The following is a 23138-nucleotide window of genomic DNA, read 5'->3' as shown; positions in this document are numbered from 1 at the left end:
CTCATATGTTGACACCACTACCAGATGCCCTTCATGAGCCCAAAGGTGATGTGAAAAGGGGTTCATTAAAATATCAATAGCATCAGAGGCCACTGTCACTCATTGTCACTGCGTGAGGGGCATCCTGGTCCTACACACATTCAGTTCTTCTATTTTATTCGAATTGTGTTTATTAATTATGTCGAGTACAATGTACTGCTGGTACTTAGGTTCGATTTTGTTTTGGGTTCAGGATCCGAGCGCGTTCACGTTGAAGCGAGCGTGCCCGCGGGTTTCCAAGCGTGTGACGTCACACTTGCACGCCGGTGTCAGGAGCGAGTTGAGTTGACATTCAAGGCACGCACAAACACAGCACAGCACACACACTAGCACCGCGAGCTGAGCGGCCCCGGGTCAGGACGCGATGGCTTCTGCAAGTGTTGTGGGCCAACACCCAGCCCAGCACGGACTGGATTCCGAACCGCTGCTGCGGATCTTCAAACCGGCCGCGGCCAGAAAGAAAATCACCCTTCCGAGGAAGTCCTCCTGGGAGAAAATGATGTTGAGGAGATGCGGTTCCGTCAGCACTCCGGGTCCAAACCGAGTTGGGACGTGCCATTTGCCTGCAGGCCCTACGGATGATACGACAATTGCAAAAGGTGGGTGCCGAGGAGCCTCGTCTTCTACCCCCGCTTCGCCACGTAGCCCGGAGCGCCCCAGGCAACAGGCAAGCGTGCGCTCGGAGTGGCGCTCGGAGTGGCGCTCCCCGGCTGGGGGGAGAACGGACTGCACCGCGGAGCCTGCGCTCCCGATTCCCCCTGCCCATGTCACCAACGATACCCTGCATTCACTCAACGGAAGGGACTCCAACAACAAATGCGTCGCACACCAGAGCTTTTTTAGATCGGTTTCCCCTCGGGATCGGGGCAGGGGTCTGCCTCTGGAGCGTCTTACGCAGGGCAGGACCGGAGTGGTGAAGCTGAGTCGCGCCGAAGCTCCCCGCCGTGAGGCTTGGGCCATCTTCCCACCTCGGGTGGCAGAACACCAGCTGACGTCTGACAAGGGTGCGGGACACCGATTCGAGACCAAGGCCGTGACGCAAGACTGGTGCGATGCTTGCAGCCATCAAATCACCGCACAAACTCTCCAGTGCCAAAGTGAGTACAGTATATCTAGTTACTACCATGCTGGGTGTCACCAATACAGTAGTATTGATGGTAAGAAATTGTCAACTAGTGCACTCTTTTGCCTCTAAAACAGGGGTGGCGAACAAGTTAAAAACAAAGCTCAAATATATTAAACCTTGATGATCAAAGAGCCACACCAGACAATAACTTGCCAAAACAGACATAACATACGCACACAAAACACAGGTAAAGGCATATTATTCACCATAACACTTTCTTCCCCTCACAAAACAACACTATATTCATTTCAAGGTAAGGGTCTACTCTCAACTCAATTTAGCCAGAGTTAACACATCAACTAGGAGGCAAAGACCCACAGTATAAACAAAATATGATAGAAAAGGAGCAAAGAGCCATCCACATTCATTTTGGGCAGGAGCCACAGAGCTGCGTGTCTATTGTATTTTTAAAAATGTGTAGTAGTAGCCAACCCTCCATCAGGATGTGAAGAATATAGGTAGTCTATATTCGCAAATGGCTTTCCATATACTGCACCAGTGAGTGCAAGACAATGCAATTGCTTTGCTAGCACTTCTGGTCATTCCACTCATGTGCTGAATTGTTTTTGGAAAAGAGGATTACTACTAAATGTTTACTAATACGTGAACCATAAGATGGATTTTTAAAAGACAAAATAAATGGTAACATTGTTTTTCCATGATACAGCCTGGCATTAGAGTGATCTAAATATGTGTTAATAGTTCCCCTTATGTGCCAGGTCATTGGTGAACTTGGCCAAAGTCAGCTGGACTGGTCACAAACGTAGTGTTGCTTCAAGGAGTAATGGATTTTTGATGAATTGACGAATTTAGCAACACAATATTCAATGTGTTCTTCAGTGTCTGCTGGTATAGGCTCCAATCCCATGAATGGAATACAAAAAGTTGTCAGTTGTTGTTTTGCTTGCTGACATTTTGCTCCACAGATGCTGCCAACATTTACCCACGAAAGGTCATTATCTTGTCCTTACAGCTTTGCCTCCTTGTTTTCTCTCTGGAATTTACAGCCTGTGTGTAAAGAGAAAGGGGGGGAAATGCTGGTTTTGGTTTGTGATCTTGTGCGATATGATCCTCTTTGAATTCCACAAACAACAATTCGAAGTTGGCATATTTATTTTCAGTCCAGCACAGATGCTCAAAGTTCTTTGTTGCGGTCATGTGATTACGACAGCTGACGTTCTAATGACATCACAATCACCTGTACTTCCTTGGTCACGCCAAATGGGTCAGTGTCTGTATGTGTGGAGGAAGACTGCTTGGGTTAGTGCATCACTATCACAGTAATAGTAATCATAGTTTGAGATAGGAAACGAAGGACATTAACTCAACAGGCTTTAAAATGTATCCAGTTCTGCTCATGTTACGTAGGCTCTATGCTTTGGGAGCATTATGGTTGTAGCGGAAGAGACAAAAAAGGAAATGAAGACAAAAACGATAGAAGATATGATGACAAGAAGTAGTGAGCGATGCGATTGGGAAGTGATGCAATATAAAGGGCGAGTAAAACCTAGCTAGAGAACTGCGCAGCACTGCAGGGCTGTCTGATTTACTGTCCTATCAGTAAGTGGCCGCCCAGTGAAGCGAGAGCAAAGATTACTGTCGTCATGTATTTCTTTTGAATGCAAAAAAAAGTTCTCTTTCGTACCTTTGAAGGGATCATATTTGAAATCCCAACTGCTGAGTCAAACAATACATTTAGCCAACTGTGAACTGTTCTTCCAAAATACATCAGATGCGTAGGTGGAAAAACATGGCAGTGCATCAAATGTAGGCATTTCTGAGTATTTCGTGGTTTTAAGGAACCAAAATAGAAATAGTCCATGCATACACATAATCCAGTTCCAATTGCTGTCATGAAATAACAGGGATCAACTCGACACGTCTTACTACCCAAAACAATCATTTGGCAACGTCCATACGTAAGACATTGTTTTTGTTTTTTTTCATTATAATTGCAGCCTGCCCTCGTTCTGCCAGTATTCAATTTAAATACCCCCTATCCATGTGATGCAGTATGTTTGGTTTCTCAGCAGTTTCTCATCAATTGCTACCTAAACTATTCTTTAAATTACATTCCCTTGCATCCACAAAAGGCAGTCATTTGTTTTTAACAGAAGTTCAAAGTGTATCTGTGCATGTGGTGGGGGAAATAGGGGGTTGGCAGCCAGTTTAATCCCTCCTATGTGCCTGGGATTATGTCTGATAGATGGAGAGGCTGGGATTACAGGCATGGCAGACGAGTCAGATGTCACGTTTGTATTTAATTAAATCTTTGCAGGGGCCATGCTGTCGTGGCACCGTGTAGCACCTGTAATTCCTAATTAAGCGTAAAGACACACTAACAACCTGTAGTCAATACTTGAGGCATTTCCTGACGGCTATCTGAAAACAGGTAACAATAAGGTTATATTTTATAGTCATCAACAGGATACTGATATGCACAGGAAAGAGAACACAAAAGTGGACAATATTTGCTTTTTTACAAATATATCTTTTTAATTTTCCATTCTCATCTCACACAAAAGTATTTTACTCCATGGCCATGATTGTATTCATGTGTATTCATAACCATGTGGAGCCCATCACAGTCTTTTTAGTTGGTTCCCGACATAAACCACACTGCCCCACAAGGTGAATGCCCTGGTGAGCACTTGCTTGAACTGACTGTTAATAAGCGCAATGAACTCTGGCCTGTAAATGTTGGTTCTCATTCATAAGCGCTTACTATGGGAATTGGAATCAGTTCTTGGAAAAAAAAATAAACCAAAAATTGGAAATACAAATTGAACTGCTATTGCATTGTTGAGCTGCCATATTATGAAACATTAATTTGAAAAGGTTGATTCGTTCTTCATGGAGTATCTGAAATATTGTTGAAGTTCTCTCCATTTTCTGTCCATCTCTGTTTTGGTCTCTCCTGGTCTAAACAGTAGGGGCCTTGTGTTCGTCAAGCCTCTCATCTGTTCCATATTGGGTTCTCCACACTATGCCATTCACTGTGAATGAAACCCCCAAATGGGTCTTGTTTTCAATGGCTCACAAACGTCTTGTCCAAATGTAATGCTGCCAAGTGTGTGAGGAAATGTTCTTTTTAAAAAGATTCTGTCTGAAGTAACGAGTTTTAGTTGGAAAGAAAACACTGAATACAGAAGCAATGTATCTTGTGTTTTTTTTTTTGCCAAGGTTAAACACTACGTGTGAAGAATTTCTATCATGCAATAACTATTGGTGACAAGTTGAAGTTAGATTTGTTATATGGAAAAAGACATGAAAGCCATTTAGGCATTCTATATTTAAATTGCCCTTGGCTACTGGGACAGTGGAAGGACAAGGAAAAACCACTCCTGAGAAGGAGTACTACTATTAATGCTTTGTGATTAATATAAACAGTAATTCACAAACAAATTAGCATACAATGGAACCTCTAATGCTTAAAACATGATTCCACACATTTTTTCTGCTTTAATGTTCTGGCACTTATTTGCGCCTTGTTGTTCAATCAAAGAGTTTGAGATTACACATATTCGTCCCATGATTGGCTAACAATTAGTCTTTGCTACAGCACACTTGTACAACTACTAAATAAGATTGGAGTTGAAAGGGGGATGTTGAAAAGTAAGATTGACTTCAATTATCATCCATAACTGCTTTCTTGGTATGCCACTGAAAAGCTCCAGGACAAACACTCCAGCTGATGCATCTTATGAATTCATTGCAAATAGGAGACGAGATTGTCATTCATAAAAATAAAAAAAAAAATTTAAAAAAGAAGGAATGATGAAGGTGACGTCTCCTGCTGGAAGGAGAGAGCTGCTATATGCAACGACATTGCTATCAGATGTGGGGGTCTGTCTCTTTAAGCTGCCTGCACAGCACTGCAGAGAGTGGGTGCTGCAGTACAGACCGGGAGCGGGCTAGAGAAGCATTGATATCACCGCAATCGGACCACAGAGGGAAAAGTAGCACGTCGGAGCTTGAAGATCTAAGCAAAGTGAGAGTCCAACATAGCATCAGAAAAGTGTGGACTACCGGCGGAGGGGTGGCAGAGCGAGTGCAGAAGGGGCTCCTTTTTCGAAGCGTGGCACCGGTTGCAGAGTGGCTGCGCTGGGATGGCAGAGGAGGGCCATGGGGAGGGTGGCGTTGGGGCAGCCCTCTGGGGGACAGGGCCAGGCGGGGGCATCAGAGAAGGGCCAGCGAGGGTTACGGGACGATGCCCTCCAGATGGTGCCACCGTACTCCATCCATGGCACAGATAACACCTGGGCAAGAAAGAGAGGGAGCGGACACAGCAGTAGAGGGCAGGGCTAGGAATGGGGAAGGTGTCGCGGTGGGCACAACGTTCCTCAATCAGGTGTCTGTACGTCTGGAAGAGGTGCGGGGGGACTCGGAGAAGGAGGCCAGCAGTGCCTGCTTCGGGCAGGTATCGCGCCGGCTGGGACGACTTCTAAAGAGGTTGCCCAAGTCTCGATCGTGGAGTGACGGCCTGAGAATCCTTCGACGATCGGCCTCCAACGGGTCGCTGCTCCCCACCTCAGGTATGACCACGACAGACAGAGTCAGCAGAAAGCTGGGAGTAAAATGTTGTGCAAATCGAAGGCCAGTGTTGTTGCAATGAAGAGATGTATCAGTATTTTGTCTCCCAGATGGGGAAAGTGATGAGTGGACACATTTAGTTGGTCAAGCTGAAAGGGAGGCTTCAGGTCATAATACTTGGATATTGTGTGGATAGATCTATCTGTGGACTGTGAGCATTGCTACTGTTCTCTGTCTGCTCACACTCTGTGCACCATCATGTGTGGACTGGCTGTACAATGACTACAAATCTGCTTGACTCAGCGAATTGTCCTGTAAACAACAAAGGAATGTCAATGGGTCTATAATAAACACAATATAGAGAAAACGTGCTAAATATATGTTGCAAGAGTCAATTCAGCAATAGAATTTTGTTTATACAGGATGATTTAATGTAACTGATATTTTCTTTTTTCTCCCAAAGCTAACTCAAACTCAAATGGCTTTGTACAGCTGATTGATGATGAATGGCTAATGTAATTCGAGCACAAACTGTGACTAGGGTGGAAAAAAGGCTGGCCGGTGCAATTTTATTGATTGGCTTCCACAGGAAGAGAATGACAGCTCAAATTCAAAATTGAAAAAGAAAAAAAATCCAATATGTTGCGACATACTTTCTTAAAGACCCACCTCCTACTGTGCAAACCTGATAACATCTCAACTCAAACAGGATTTGTCTAAGTGATGTCATGATGTACTCACAAAAGGCTTCAGAAAGAGGATCAATAGCACAGGCAACCACAGGAAGATAATGGATATTTTTAGATGGCGCTCCCGTTAAGGAATCCCAGTTAATCCTCGTTCCCCTCCTTCTTTGCTATCCTATAATTATCATCTGCCACACACGCATACAAACACACCGCCATACACACACAGTCTTGTTTGGTCCTACAAAGGAAATGTTCAGAAAAGGCTACGATTGAAGTTAGAGACTTTAGTGGTCAGACATAATGACTCAGCAGAAATGTCTTCTCTGGGTTGCCGTGGAGATGGCACAGTTACCATCGTATGATCTCAGTCTAAAATAGAGAAACAAAATAGGTTGATAGAGTTATAATAAAATGTGGTTATTGGCAAAGCGCCTGCCTTTAAAGTGAACGTGATATAGTTGCCAAAGCCTGTAATTATAAGGATGGTGTTACCGCATGAAGCATTGGCCTACATGACTTTTCCCTTCAGACTTAACATCTGTAACACAGAGAACTGGTTGAAAAGATTGTCTTCTCCTTTGGGAGCTGAGCTGAATTAACATTATTTTTAGTCCCCATTATTTGCCAAAGGATTTTGATCTCTAATTTAAATTGGAGATTAGTTCAATTAGCATAAACTAATTTCTTAATCTTTCAACATGAAGTTAGCAGCATTTTTTACTTTATCACTAATTGTAAAGGATACCAAAGTGCATTAGGCTGTACCGCTATTGGGCTGTTGGGTTGCAAATCAGCCAACAAGTTAAGAGGAATTGGATTTTGTTGTACTATGTTGAAGTCATTGGCGGACTTATGTCACCCACACTCCCCCATTGTGCAAAGACAGATGAGGCTTTAAAATTAGAAACTGACACACAACAAATGTGTTTTTGCTACATTCTTACTGCAAATCTTCCAGTGTTGTTTCAAGGGCATTTGTTTGTTTTCATGAAGTCTGCATCTGTTGGCAGACATATTCGCATTGACAGGGAAGAAAACGATGCACTAGTCAGCCACAGAGTACCAGTTAACTAAAGGATGTTAAATCTGCACAGACGGTTTGTTATCTCACACTTAGTGGGTGAGCTCCTTTCAAAACAGCAAGCAACTAAGTGTAAGTGCATCCGTTTAATTGATTCCTTCCGATACAGCGAGGGATGGAATGCATTAGGTCCGCCGAGTTATGGATGGCACTTACAAATGAGCTATGGTGGGATCAGACTGGTTAAAAGCTGCTCTTAATTCCTTCATAATGCTCTTTTTGGGTTCATTAGAGACTGTTTTAATAGCATCGCCTACGATTTAGAGTTGCTTAACCTGGGATTCACCCCTCCCTCCTCAGCCCGATTTGGCGAAACAACAAGGCGACCCCATCGTGCAGTTATCTGGTGCCATACAGACATCCTCCATGACCTCAAGAACCGGCTTAATCTCCATCATTCCCCAACCGTCCGTCCCTGTCTCACACTTCCTGAAGTGTTTTAAAAAGAAACCCTCACAAGTTACTCACACTCTTTTTGTTCCTTATTTTTAAACACGTCATCTCACATGATGGAAGATTTGGCCGATGGGAAAACATTCCGACTCGTCAGTCTACCAAAAAGAATTTTGAGTAGAGTTTTCGAAACCAGAGATAATATGTACAGTATGTCTTCTAATGTTGCTCTTAACGTGCCTACATAAAGAGAAGCTGAGTGCAATTGACGTACACACATACACCAATTGGGTGTGTTACAAACTCAAGAGCGGTAATGGAAAATATTATTTGAAAACAAAAATAATAAATACAAGGTTGAGGGGAGACATGTGGCATATTTAAATGTGTGGTTTGAACTTAGATTCCTAACTATGTTCCTCATGATTATGTTCTAGAGCATAATTTATCTGTAATTAACTTTCTTTGTGAATATTCTTCATAAATTCAAATTGAAAGTAAACATAGCTTTTTATTTGGATTACATACATTGGAATTCTTGCACTACCTTGTCAACAAATCTGACCTTTCATTTGTTTACTGTCAATCAAATGGTGGCTCTCAAACAACAGGTCAATAATAAAACTGCAATGCATTTTCAGACAGTAATAATTCTTCTTCTGGCTGTCGTACTCGGCAACGTTACTTTTATCTCTCTAACATTATTACAACCTTAATCAGTTATGGAAATTCTGTAGTTCTTGAAGTCCCACATTTAGCATTCCATAATTTATTATTGAGGTGTTTCTTTATCTTTTCAAATCCAGCAACTTTTCTATGAATAATATCACTTTCAAACAATTCATTCTTAACTCCATTGTCAGAAATTCCACAGACATTAACCTACTGAAACAGAGAATGCATTTCATTCTTAGGCAAATATGCAATTCTCTCCATTACATCATTCTCTAGTGTAGCTTGATGAACTAAATACATCACATTATTACTGTGACTGTCAGTGTACTTATTTTTTGTAACCCAATGGATTTTGAAGGTATTGTGGTCCTACCACACCCTCATCATCTCAATGCGTTGTTTGTGTTTCATTGTTAAACTACACCGTCACTTTTCTCTGTCCAAAGGGAGTGTCCATTTAAAAGTGGTCTGACTGGAATGGTTGAGTGGGGACGTGTTTGGTGGGGTAAGAATGTGGTGGTGGCGTTTTTTTTTTTGCTTAGGACCACCAGCCGAGGTCTGTGTAATATAGCAACATGCTCCATGAACTTATAAATGCAATTTAAAAAAAAAAGATCAACATCTCCCACATATAAAAACCAGAAGGCAAATGAAGATTGATATACTATTGAAATGGTATTTTTCAACTTGTATTTTTTCTCTTATTTAAACACAAAGATAACTACTTGCAGTTTGATAATATCAGTAAGATTGCTAAGGAATCTGTGGATCCACTCTGTAACAGTTGTTGATGAGTTTTTTTTGGGGGGGGGAACTGTCAAGTGAAACTGAAACTTGACCCCAGCAAAGTTGAACAGAGCTGGTCTTTTGTCACCTTAATGCCAGGTTTCTTTGTTTGTGTGTCAACAGTGTTTTCCCCCCATATTCTCTCACAATGACTTAAAAAATGACAACACAGTCAAAGAAAGTGAGAATAATAGTACATTAACCACCATTATCTGTTATCCAAAAATCTGAGTTTGGGACATTGATACTTTCTCTTTGACTTACATTCTCTGAGTGGTATTAATAAATCTGTCTATTATTATAATTCTGTTGCATTTTTAATATTGTGGTTACCCCATTTGTTTTCACAAGTATGACTCAAATCTTCCCATAGAAATTCTCTGGCATTAAAAGAAAAATGGGTAAAAAAACACCAAAAAAATCCCTACTGGCTAACATTTCTTTATTCAATCTGGTCCCAAATTGTCATTTGATGTTATTTATTTATTTATTTATCATTGTAATTTCATTTGAATGCTAAAAGATTAGACTTATTCCACTCTTTATAGTGTAGTTGTTGTTTATTGTCAGCCAAACCCACAACCTGCATGTCTTTATCTTGTAGCCATGGGAATATTGTGGTTGATTGGTGAACCGTGACATGCTGGCAGAACCATTATCCTTTCTCTGTGGGCGCATCGAAGAAAAATTTCCACCTCTCTGAGTGTTCCTGGCATTTTCCTCACACTTCTTTCAACACTGTCTAAGACAGTTAAAAGCTCTTCCCAAGGTTGTAGATGAGCCAGCTCACGATAACGCTCAATCTGAAGTTGAATGCCACACTATGCCAATTTCTGACTCTGTACCTACTATTAAAGTACTTGGGGATGAGCCACTATACTTTTCAAATAAGATTACACATAATGAAAGTCACTTAAGGGAGACAGGAAAGGAGTTTCTCTATTCCTTTCCTCTTTGTGTTTCCCTTCTCTGCTCTTTCTGCAGTGACCTCCAAACAGAGGTGAGCACAACACAATTGCTTATGTGAGAGCTCGCTTTCCCCCCCGACATTTTCCCGCTGTCAGCAAGACGCTGCATCCCTGAGCCATCAATCCTGGTTCTCCATCACTTGCATCCTCTATCACACATATCCACTCCTCACACTAGACCCCTAAACTGTATGGACTCTATGTGAACCCTTCTTTCATCACACGGGACAATGCAACGCCCAAAAGGTCGTATGATTGTTGCATGCAGTGTCATCTCACACTTTCCAGCACCCTTTTTGCCTAAATTCCGATAGTACTGTGTTTACGTATGTGCCAATGAAATGTAATGAAATTTAAAACTACATAGAGAAATGAAGAGAGCATAACTCTAGACACACATCTGAAAAACTGCCTATGTATTTTGGTGCGGCTGCTGTGGTTTGGTAACACATTTCAAAGGGGATTGGCAGCTGAATTTGTGAAACGTGAACAATATATCACTTTAATGCATTCTAACACCGTATACACACACTATAAGACTGATGGACACTATTTAAGAAAATGTCACCCTGCAATGATCATGTTTCTACGGTTTTAACCCATATTTCCCCTTCCTACAGTTTATTTATTGAATCTCTGATATGCAAAATGAAAAGATAAGGAATCATTGTTGTCGTAATCCTTTCTTTGCCTGCTTTACTTTCTTTTTCTGTGTGGCTAAAGGTAAGATGCGAGAATCCGAGTTTATGCAAAGCCTCAGCCACAGAAAATGTATTTTGGGGAAGTTTTAGGAGCTGCTTATTTTGAACCAAGCAGTAATAGATAGTTAAATGTGCCAGTGCTGTTACTCTAGTACATTGGGAATGAAAGTGCATTTTCAGTCTTCTAAGGTACTCAACATTGTGGTACAAATACGTACAGTACAAGACTTGGCTGTTTATGTACATAAAATGTGGTTAAACTGAAAAGATTTTTTTAATTGATCTAATCACACAAACATTTGGTTGGGATTGTAAAATGTTCACCAATATGTTTTTCATGTTCTTCATCCTGCTGCTTTTTATAAACCATTGCTTTAGGTGCGAGTTTGAATTTAGCCACTAGATAGAGCTGCTGTCACCAGGAATTTCACCAGTATGCATTTCTGAAGGTTTTTTTCTATAAATGTGGGACAGTAAGCCCCCGCTGAAAAAAACCCCAATTGAATTATGCAGTTTAAAGAATATTACAGTGACATGAACATGAAAAGTACGAAACAAACCCAATAGTTTCGCAAATTTACAGTCACTATAATTATAATTGTGATCATGTACAGTACTTTTTGCAGCACCGTACAGCTTTAGCATGACTTTTGTTTTTTGTATTTATCAGACTGCTCCTACACCTGTCATTTTGAATGTGAAAGACAGGTGCAACTCGACTGCAACCGAAGGGATGACAAAATTAAAGAACCCCACTTTCCCCACAACGACTGCCGCACCACTAAACACAAAGTAAGTATTTTTAATATAAAATTCAAATGCATTTCATGTTGACTTTAGTTACGTGGCATACTTTATTGATCCCGGGTTTTCCAGTTGAGTTGTATAAATCATTCTCCAGGTACTTTTATCTTATTTTATCCTGAGCATGGATAATGTTCTTGGCCTCCCAGCTGCAGTCACCCACACAGTTATGGTTCAACACACACGGTTTACTTATACACAAAAGCACACTTCACATAAACACACAGACTGGCAGTAGATTGTAGCCAGGCAGTGGGCAGATGAGACCAAATTAGAACTCTGGTCGTAAATTAGTTCGTAGTCCACTTTGAGAGCACATGAACAAACCTTTTCCCCACTCCCGGTCTGTTTAAAAATGTAATCTGTTTAAAAATAAAATTGAGAAATACATTATAGCAACCACAAGGACATGAACAGTTGTACTAAAGCTGAATGTGACCCACAGGGGAAAACCTGTCATATACATCATTGCTAAAGTACTTTCTAACCCCGAATTACACAAAGAGAAAATATATACGCATGGTGATGTAATGTGTATTCATGTATTCAATAGTAGCAGTGTTTGGGGAATTGATTTGGAGCATGGACTCACTGGTAGTTAAATGGTCGGATGGAGGTTAAAGGTCAGTTTAATCTCCAGTAATCATTTACTATATGGTAATAGCATTTTTAGTACCTCAAGATCACATAATGCACAAGTGCGACACAATAGTGTATTTGTACATATCCTTTATGAAATCCTGGCACAGAATTAGAAATATTAATTCTATTTAGATGCTTTGTAACATTGTGAACCATATATTTAAACATTTGGATTACTTTGTGCTGCTGTTTTTGTCAATATTGCTACGAAGTCACATTATATGCATTTATCCTGGTTATTAAGATCTGGAGTCTATCCTCTCTGAACTACTAGAACAGTTAAAAATTGACTTTTACTTGAGCCAGGTTTTGGATAAACCTGTTTCAGTTGTTTATTAATAGAGTATTCAGAGGAACATTGCATGTATTCTTGGGCATCCCTGTTGGTTTCTATTGTGGAGTTTTACAGTAACAAAAAATGCTGGGTAAATAACAAATAACAGTGATCTATGTCATCATAATCTAGTGTCTTCCCGTCCTTACAATTCAGTTGTGGTGCTCACAGTATGTAGAATAAGAGCTCAGTCATTGACATTTCCCTCTTTTGCTCTCAGTTAGAGGAAATGGTATTGCACTGCAGAGCGATGTAGAAGGGGGAGGGTGCATTCGGGCTGATAACCACAGATGGTCGACCAAAGAGAGTGAGCAAGAAAAGCGGGTGCACAGAAAGAGGAGGAGAGGGAAGCATCAGTCTCTTGGATTGCATTGCCAAAGCAACAAATAAAAGAAGAATGCATGTGGACGTGCCGGTTTCACACACCATTGCTACAATTTGGAGATCCATCCATCTTGAAGCTGGATATACTCGTCAGCGTCACTGAGATGCGTCTTGAGAAGACAACAGGATGTGGTATCATGTTTGTGACTCTTAGCCTGCTTGTGTAGCAAGAACCTGCCAGGTGGGTTAACTTGACACGCAGTTGTAAAGTGACTCTAGGACACCAGAGCCAGCTAGGCAAGGCAGTGCTGCATGTTTCAACTTGTATGGATGGATATATGGTGTCAGAACAGCAAACAGTTGGAGAAGTGACACATTTGCGCTAGTTGTAAAGTTTCCTTCTCTTCCCCCTGCGATCGCCTTTTCGGGTGAGATTTTGTACAACCGGAGGAATCTCGTTAGGTCTGCAGACCCCCTCCATGACTGTCAACACAGAGCCGACCCACTCCATGACCAGCAGTAACAGCATGAGTAGTGGGTACTGCAGTCTGGACGATGAGAGTGAAGACTTCACTTTTTTCACAGCGAAGACGTCATTCTTCCGTAAACCCAGACAGTCCGTTAAGGTATGGAACTTTTTGGGTTATCCATGATGGGTCGCTGATTTCTTTTTCATAGGTAAAATACCATTCGTATCAGAAACCCTGAAGGAAAAAGCAGAAGTATGAGGAGGAAGTGGTTAGGTCACTCTAGGCAACCTCTTGCTATGCGTACAGATGAGAAGTCCTCCATTATTTAGCAACATTGATCACGTCAACTTTGCCCATCAACCTTCATGCCTCATACTACCGTATTCATCATATGTATGGTGTGCATGGGATTTACCATTGTGGCATGCATGTGCTATCAAGTCCTCAGTATATATATTTTTCACTGAGTTAATCATGTCAACCTGCCCAATGCGTGGGAGAGGTTTCCGTAGAAACGAAGCTGATACTCCTGCACTTGACTGGTGTCTCTGCGCGCATGTCAGTCATTGTTTAACTGTGACAAGTCCTCTTTTTTTGTAGTTCCCATGGCAACAGTTTTTTAATCAGCCTGTACATACAGTAAGTACATAAACCATACATTGGATTTTTTGGCATTATCACAATATTTTTCATCAAAATAACTTGGAGCATATTTAGGGCTGTTTTGCTTGTGTGGAGTATTTTTGAAGACAAGCTTCTGTAGGTTGGAAATGGTGGAAGGAATAATGAACAGTTTGAAGTTGTCCACAAAAATGAGGTTTTTGTCTGATGGGTGAGATCGAAAACATCAAGCAGATAATAATACAAGTACCAAATGTTATATGGTGAATGCCTACTGTTTTGTATTATTACCTCTAGCCAAAAAACAAGATGGTTGATAATTATGCTCCTCATTTCACAATTCAAAAGCAATATGGAACAAAGTAAACCTCATTTGGGTTCATCAGTTCCGACACTACTAACAGTAACATGATTTGTTCATCAATAGCGAACTACCTAATAAGTGACCAACCACATAATTTTATTTGTCTTTACCTTTTTTTCTACATACAGGACAACACCTAAATGAATTTGCAATAAAACATGAAAAATACTATCAAGCAGATAGAGTCCTATTCATTAATTATTCAGTTAATATGAATGATTTATACTTATTTCAAATATATTTTGGCATAGATTTTAAGCCAAATGTGTATTGAAAAAATCATTCATAAAAAAAACACTACATATCCAAGAAAATGATGACTTAAGACGCACGTGCTTAAAATCATTTCCTTTGTAGAGTTCCACAAGATAAATAGAAATTAAAAGGCAAATGCTCATCCAGTTTTACCCCCCACACCATCTGACCTGGCGATAACTTCTGTGTCTGATTTGGCTAAGGTACAATCCCTAAATAATTGACCAGCTGTGTAGTCAGCATGTGCGCTTAGCTTGAGACGTAATGCTGTCACGGCTTAGCCCATCCGCCCGACGCTCCTGCCAGCATCACTGTTGTCAGCTGGCGAAGCATGTTATCGCAAACAGCCCGAGGAAGGTGGTTGGAAACGACATTATAGCACCGGACCACAGGAGGGAGGGTCTACCCGACATTACTCTACTCTCAACTGTACATTCTGTGAAAACATGTCCTATTTTTCATGGGTTTGAATATGAAAAGGTGATTATGCAAAAGGATGTGAGTGGCAAACTGTGAAAGTCAGCTATTGTCTTTGCTGCTTACATTATCAACCGGAGAAGGAGTTCAGATCCTCTTTTCATTTGGAATTATTTCCAGTCTTTAGTATGGCTTTTTCAATGAGGAATGATTGACATGGGTATAGATGAAAAAATGGAGTTTAGACTAAATATTTCCTAATAAATATGAACATATAATGAGTGAGAAGGAAATTTGACTCCGCGGCATTGCAACCATACTGAGGATAGGATTTCATTCATAACAGTAGGGACATTAATTATTAGATTCTTTTTTTAACAAAAGTTAGAAAAGGGGAAAAAAACTTCACTTTCACTGCCCTCATCATTTGTTGTGTCACATCCTCACATTATCCTCCTTGTACTGTCCCCAATTTCATTGTTATTTCCACTTCAAACACTTTGGGGCTGTAATAACAAGTTGTGAATCACTTGTTTTCTTAGAAACAATGTGGTCTTACATAAAATGTCACATCTGAACATTGTATGTTACCTATTTTGTGCGCACTGTGAGTGGGTGCAGGTGTTGTGGTTACTGCTTCCGTCACTTGGCATTTATGTTCGTTGCTATGCCTTATTCAAATACATCAACACAACACACAAGGAATATCAGAAGCGACCATTCAAGCAGTTGTGTGACCTCTCATGTCTAGTCTTATTAAACTGAGGACATCAACACATCTTCCTCTCACCCCGCGGTGTGTGTTTGTGTCTTCTTATGTAACAGCTCAGCCTATTTTGCACATTTAGGCTGACATCAATCTCCAGTACGACTACAATAGCATAACATAACTCCACTGAAGAAGAGAAATCAGCCTCGCAATAACAGTTGTTTTCTGGTGTTCACTTTGACTAGATGACTCAGATGACAATTAAGAGGTTAAATAGATGTTTAGTATAAATGTGGAGGGAGAGAGGGTCCCACAAATTGAAAGCTATTGTTTTTCTGGTATACAGAGAGGCTGGTCATTGCCTGTGATGCACTTGAGTCTCACACAAACACAGGAATTCCTGCAAGGTTCTTTTCAACGTGTTTGCCTTTGAAATGGGAGCGCCTTTAGATGCATATCATGCATATTTCTCAGACGCTTACCCCCCTCAATTGTTCTGTTCATTTTGTTGCATAAGCATCTGACAAACTCTCATAATAGTAATCCCATTCTGGGTATGTTTTATTTTATAAAATGTATATCTTCAGGTACCAAGTGACAACAAATGTCCTTAAAATGAAAAAAAAAAAACAATTGCTAATAATAAACCAACATTCTACTTTCTAGGGCTTGTATTAAGGAACAAAAGTGTCAGATGAACGTACTAATATTAACGTTAAATTCTAGAAACACTAGCCTCACAGTCTGATTTACTGAACCAGAAAGAACTTTAGAAATGGCAGAAGAAAAATGGTAGTGGCAGGCCAAAGCAACACAATTTGTAGTTTCGGAATGATCTCTTATCTATTATTTACGGCATCGCTTACGAGAAAACTCTTTAAAGCTTTCAATTTCCTTGCGTCCAGGTTCATTTTAGCATGCAAGTTTTTCATGGGTGCATGTTGAGTTTTAAACAGTGTTAGCCATGATTGGCAGACATCCTGTTGTCAAAATGCAGTTGGAATTCTATCAGTTGCTGTCTTCCTCTATTTTTCCCCTCTAGCACAGTAATATGCCTTACCTCTTACATAAATAAAAATAAGAAACAGTGCACCTATTATATTGAGTGAAAATACAATTTGTGGTCTCAGTGAATTCTTGCATTGAAAATTGATTCAACGTGAGCTTTTACATTTACAATTACATTGATCCTCACTGTATGGAGTTTGCATATTCTCCCAGGCTTGCGTGGGTTTTCTCCGGGGACTCTGATGTCCTCCCACATCCCAAAAAAACTGCAAACTAGGCTTTTTAACCACTCTAAATAGCTTAAATAGTGATTGTGAATGGTTGCCCATCTCCTTGTGGCCTGTGATTGGCTTGCTACCATTTCAAGGTGTCACCCGCCTGGTGCCCGTTGTTAGCTGGGATATGCTCCAGCACCCTCTGCGAGCCTTCTGGGGATAAGCAGTTGAGAAAATGAATGAATGAATGAAAAATGAGATTCCAGCACACAACCTGAGGACTTCCCTTTCGGAAGTCGTTCCTGACCTGCATTCCTCTCTCTCTCTCTCACTTTCTTTCATAAAGTGTCTTGCTCACTCTCTGCCCCAGATAATGCAAAGGAACAGAGGGAGGAGAAAAAAATATAATATAGAGAGGACGCTTCCTTGTGTACTATAAATAACCCAGAGAAACTCTGTTGCTAAGGCTTGCTCAGCAGCTTCCCTTTCATCATTTCTTTCTCGCTCTCTGCACCCCCCGCACACACCTCCAATTCACCCCCTGCTTCTGCTGTCATTGCTGCTTCCATCGTGCCCATCCTCCTCCTTTTCGTCATAATGAGTGAGAAACATTACATGGTGTTGATATTCTGGTGCCGCGGTACTGAGTCATTTTCTCAACTCCAATTGGTATCATTTCCTCGTCCCCCTTTCAGCTCTCAGCCCGGAAGAGAAGGTGGTATAAGTACAAAAATATAAGATTTGCCATGCATCCTAATCTGCTGCAGTCAGTTGGCAAAGATGGGGGATATTAATTTTAATAAGCAACCATAAAATGCAGCTACAAGATGGGGATGCTTTAGGCACATCCCCTCATCCACCTCCTTATTTATTATGGTGAAACACTCTTTGCTCAGTTTGTTTCTTTGTATAAGAAACTGATGCCAGGCACCACCATCTTGTGGATACATTGAGCGTTGCATGAGTTAATCCTTTTTTTCTCTCTCTGTACAACAGAATCGTGAGGCGAAGGAGGAGGAAGGGGATAGAAATGATGTTAAAGAACTTCCAGAAGAAGAGGTGCGCACCAGGATAGAAGAATATAACTCCCGGGTGTCAGAGAATGGCATGAAACTGGTGAGTCGACTTGGCCGTTCAATGAATGAACAACAATTGGAGACATCAGAATGGCAAACACATTTGGAAAATGTATCTTGCCTACATCAAAATTGTCAGTATTTTTTCTCTCCATACAATTCCAAGCTAGTCTTTCAAAATTTTCTTTTCAGTTAAAAGGTAGTAAAAACAGTAGGGGAGAGAAAAACATCCGATTTAAGAGGTTTTGCACTTTTTCTAAATAATTTGATAATTATTATGATTTATTAACTTAGTGTTTGAGCTTTCCCCTTTGGTTTTTATTGTCTCCTTCACTCATTGGCTGCCATTGAAGATAATAGGTATCCAATCCCATGTATTCATTCGCTGTCAACCATCCTAGGTGAAAATTATTGGATGGCTATTTTATTTAAATGTGCCCCATGATTGAATTTCATTCATGATTCCAAAGAACTAAAGGTTTTAAAATTTAAGGGAGACATTGGGTTAAAAGTTCAGTACAAACTATAAATCAAATGTTTAGTTACTTATAGGCCCTATTCTCCTAGTTTCACTGTCCTTGTGATGACTAATGTGATTTTTGAGCTTTAAACACCTTTGAAGCAGTACCGTGCGCTTAAGGGTATCCTTTTTTTGTCTGATTTTGTCGCAGGCTTCAGATGGCTCCTACACAGGTTTCATCAAAGTTCACCTGAGGCTGAGTCGACCCGTCACGCTGCCGGCCGTGGAGACGCCGGTCCCGGGATGTTCCGATGGGGCGCCGTCTGGGAGCCAAGACTGTGGGCAGAGTGAGAACAGAAGCTCTTTCTACCTCCCATGTGACTGTGTCAAGCAACTACACATCAGCTCCACGACAACCACCAGAGAGGTGATCCAGGGCTTGCTGAAGAAGTTCATGGTGTTAGACAATCCTCGCAAATTTGCCTTGTACAGACAGACACACCGTGATGGACAAGGTGAAAACCGCGTAACATGTCGAAGTGTCATTTAAAAAACTCAACATTTTCCTTTTTTTTTTTTGGTTTGGGGACAGATTTGTTCCAGAAACTTCCACTGTGTGAGCGTCCTCTTCTTCTTAGACTGGTTACGGGGCCTGATCCCCAGCAGCTCAGTTTTGTTCTCAAAGAAAACGAGACTGGAGAAGTGGAGGTGAGAAAACACAAAATATATATATATATTTTTTTTTCACACTATAAGGTGTATAAGCGGATAAGGAGGATAGATGGATCACATAGTTTCTATCTATAGGGGCACCGCATGTATTAGGCATGGTAGAAGTAGTGGTTGTGGGTCGCGTTATGCATCCACTAGGTGGCTCAGCGCTAAAGGGAATGTCACACCAATATTGATCCATATGTAAGGCGTACTGGGGTACGCCATATTCTGCAGAAAATACTGCAATATTTATTATTTTATATCATTTGTTTGCATATTTTGGTGAACTGAGCTGAATAGAATTAGACCACTTTCGCTCAAAGTGAAATCATAGCTTGAATCAAGTATCTTATTCGACACCCGCAATTTCTAGGCCACATTTGCAAAGTCTAAACAAGTGAAAATCGATATAAGTGTCTACCGACCTGAAAAAACAACCAACAATGTATATTTTGTCAACAGTGGCATGCCTTCTCTGTCCCGGAGCTCCAAAACTTCCTGGTTATTTTGGACAAAGAAGAGGCGGAGCGTGTGCGATCTGTGGAGTCGAAATATACCGTGTACAGACGCAAATTGCAGCAAGCTCTACAACAACTTGACCCGTGATCCCTTCACCTGCTACTATGTGACCTCAAAGACATGAGAGATTTAACCCTTTCAACACTGAAAGTCCATCTACCACTTCCTCCAGAGACCTCTAATCCAATCAGAGCTCAGAGACCTGGCTGAATTCATCCACACTTGTACACGGACAACACACTGCTTTTCTCAGGACACACAATAATACCCCTCCATACTCACGCACACACCACCTTCCGGGAGCTCTGGAGACTTAAAGGGTGTCAGGACTTGAGCCAAAACCTGCTGGGACCGCAACCTGTTCCGTTGCATTTAAAATGACCCGTTCTCTTCTTGGTCTACTCCTGCTGTTACTGCTGCTACTTGCAAAGTGTTACTTATGCATGAGTTTCTCTCAGATCACCCACCCATACACACATGTTCCCGGCACCCATTTAGAATGATAAATAGATGGCATGATTAGCTTTGCGGCATCTCTTTGGAATGGAAAGACAATCATACAAAGTGTGTGTTTTTCTTTCATTGAAATGTTGGCTTGAAGTGCAAGATTCAGGAGTTTGTTTTGTTGCTTGCAAAGATGTGGACTTTTGAGGGAGTTATGAGAAAGGTGGGGCCTTGCTGAACAAAGAACAGAGCTTTAAAAAACAATCTAATACATTCTAGCGTTCTGAAATTATACTGCGGCAATTCGGTGAAAAGTCCCCTTTCAATCGCGAACGTCGGAGCTCTGCAATTGAAGCCATTTTGTGACTGAAAAACATTGTTTGTGTGTACTTGATGATCATATGTTTGCGCCAAACTCAGAGGGACACATCCAGTGTGGTGATTTTTTAAAATATGGGAAAGACATTTGTGTACTTTTTCAATAGAGACACCGACTGGCCACAATATTAGCTAAACATAATGGATGCTCTATATGAGAACTGTATCAAATGACGTTATCAAATAGTGTGGTTTGCACTATCTTGCGTCATTATCAGCTTCAATTTTGCTTCATTTTTGGAGCTAAAAACATAAAAATGAGGCAACATATGAAATAACGTCCTCCTGCATTTATATATTTCATTCAAGAGGACATTTTGAACAGCAAATATATAAACCACTGCAGTAAAGTAAATACACTGGATAATACTGCAGCATCAGAGATAAAAAAGCATACAAAAATACATATTAGTACCTTATTGTATCCTCTACAATTACAAGCTTGCAACTTTTATTAGTGGAAATATGTCTCTAGTAGAGTAGTTCCAAATAGATTGTTACCCTTTAATTGGAAATGGAGAAAATTACCAAAATGTTAGGGTCTGTCAGTTTCTCACCTTACTTCTAAATGCCATATGAATTCAAAAAAATAACTTTTTTAAGGTTATTGTGTACCAATGATGGGTTTGTGATGCTTACAGTGTGTGATATGAGAGATAGACGCTGGAAAATGGTTTGTTGTTATGATGATTATTCTTCTTTCAGCATCCTTGTGTGTGTGTGCGTGTGTGGATAGAGATAATGTGAAAACTGTACTGTAATCTTTCTTTCACATACATATGAGGCTCACTGATTATCAAAAGGTGCATGACTCCCATCTTATACTTATAGTTGCATGGATGATACATCAGACTTGAATGATTTTTTTTCATCAAGTCCAATCAATTGAATGAATCTTTTTAATCCTTTCTTATTCATTAGAACCAAAGAATAATCTTTTTTTTTACTTTGTGTTAAGTCAATTTTAAATATAGTGGATGAGGCCACAGTAGCACTATTTTAAACTGATAGCTTAGTGCCATTGGTTATATTGGAGCGTTATTGGGAAGTATGAAATGGGCAGAAAATTTAACATTTAAGACTCCAGGTGCCTTGATTCAACCTTAGCTGATGACTATAACCTGGATGACAAAGTACTAAGACATAATAATTTCTTTTCAAATGCTTTGAATGATTGAATTTTGACTAGTTTCAAATGTTTTTGCTACTAGGCCAGGGGTCGGGAACCTTTTTTTTGACGAAGAGAGCCATAAACAATTCCTATTTTCAAACATTATTTCTTGAGAGCCATACTCAGAATTTAAAAGTTAAAATACATGAAAATGTGAGCATTTATTATTCATTTCACCACTTTGACAGTGGAAAAAAGTGAATTATTTTAAGAGCATTATTTCACTGTTGCTAATCAATGAGTATCAATGAGGGGATGCATGCAGAAGAGTCTAATGAAGAAAAAATATGATTTAAAAAAGGCACTAGAGATAGTTTCGGCGCCACAGTGGTGCGTTCGGGACCTCAGTCTCTCACCAGCGGTTCTCATATTTTACCATACAGGTTCACGGAGAGCCATATACACCCATCATAAGAGCCACATATGGCTCCCGAGCCATAGGTTCCCTACCCCTGCACTAGGCTAACGACAAGCTTCTTTGTTAATGTCTTGTATGAAAGCAGAGCATCCCACAGGCAGTGCCTTTGGTTTCCTGTGTCAGTGTAACTGTACATGTTGTTCAATAGATGGATAATGTGTCCCTGTACATGGGTGCCTCAATGTTTGGATTCTTGCTTTTGTCTGCAGTTACATATTTGTTTTTGTTTCGAGGGTTAACATTTGTTACTTTTTTTTTCACCCACAAAGTTCTTCCACTCATTTATCATTCCAACAAACCGTGTGTAAGTGTGTCTGACTGTTATTTATGTAATTAGTACTGTATATGTCCGAGGGTTGCGGCATTATGCTTTTTTTCCAACTTATTTTGTTTGACTTGAACAAGTGTGTGATAAATATATCAATAGAGTTGTACAGACTATCAAACTTAAATAAAACAAAACAAGATTATCCTTTCATGGAAATCATTGCAATATCTTTGTGTTTGTTGTTTGCGGTGTGATTGAACCAATCAGCAGAAATAATATCACAAAGTGAGTTTGGCAGTAAAGTATATGCAAATATACAAATTGCTTCATGTGCTTATAGGCTCAACACTCATATGTGACATGACACTAACATTCAAGCCCTTTTCTTCTGGTGCATTAAAAGGTGATTCAAGTTAAACAGGTGTTATTGCTGACTAAATACAGCAAAGGCTCTGCCATCTCTTAGTTGTAAAAGATAAAAAAAAATAGCTCCATTATTCTCACGCTTACACCTTGACCGCTTCACATTATCAATT

The 23138-nt window shown here is 40.4% G+C and overlaps 1 protein-coding gene across 3 annotated transcripts; it reads left to right on the top strand.

The window, feature by feature from the left end:
* Window positions 1-296: 296 nt before the first annotated feature.
* rassf5 (Ras association domain family member 5) lies at window positions 297-22827 on the top strand. Of its 3 annotated transcripts, none has more exons than XM_077725631.1 (6): window positions 297-1136; window positions 11662-11783; window positions 18151-18270; window positions 18902-19205; window positions 19283-19398; window positions 19867-22827. In XM_077725631.1, the coding sequence occupies exons 1-6, from the start codon at window positions 404-406 to the stop codon at window positions 20008-20010; spliced, it is 1539 nt and encodes a 512-aa protein (XP_077581757.1). In that variant the 5' UTR covers window positions 297-403; the 3' UTR covers window positions 20011-22827. The 3 variants fall into 3 exon arrangements, with proteins under 3 accessions (XP_077581757.1, XP_077581758.1, XP_077581759.1); XM_077725632.1 differs by lacking the exon at window positions 297-1136 and adding an exon at window positions 5026-5700; XM_077725633.1 differs by lacking the exons at window positions 297-1136; window positions 11662-11783 and adding an exon at window positions 12996-13721.
* Window positions 22828-23138: the final 311 nt, after the last annotated feature.

Source organism: Stigmatopora nigra, chromosome 10 (genome assembly GCF_051989575.1).
Source record: "Stigmatopora nigra isolate UIUO_SnigA chromosome 10, RoL_Snig_1.1, whole genome shotgun sequence".
Taxonomy (NCBI): Eukaryota; Metazoa; Chordata; class Actinopteri; order Syngnathiformes; family Syngnathidae; genus Stigmatopora; species Stigmatopora nigra.
This window is presented reverse-complemented; position numbering and strand designations above follow the sequence as displayed.

What these genes read in the sequence shown, in the direction of transcription:
- rassf5 (XM_077725631.1), top strand. Translation starts at nt 404, where the DNA reads ATGGCTTCTGCAAGTGTTGTGGGCCAACACCCAGCCCAGCACGGACTG. An exon ending in GACACACCGTGATGGACAAG is followed by an intron (nt 19,206 to 19,282) that starts GTGAAAACCGCG and finishes GTTTGGGGACAG; the next exon opens with ATTTGTTCCAGAAACTTCCA. An exon ending in ACGAGACTGGAGAAGTGGAG is followed by an intron (nt 19,399 to 19,866) that starts GTGAGAAAACAC and finishes TTTTGTCAACAG; the next exon opens with TGGCATGCCTTCTCTGTCCC.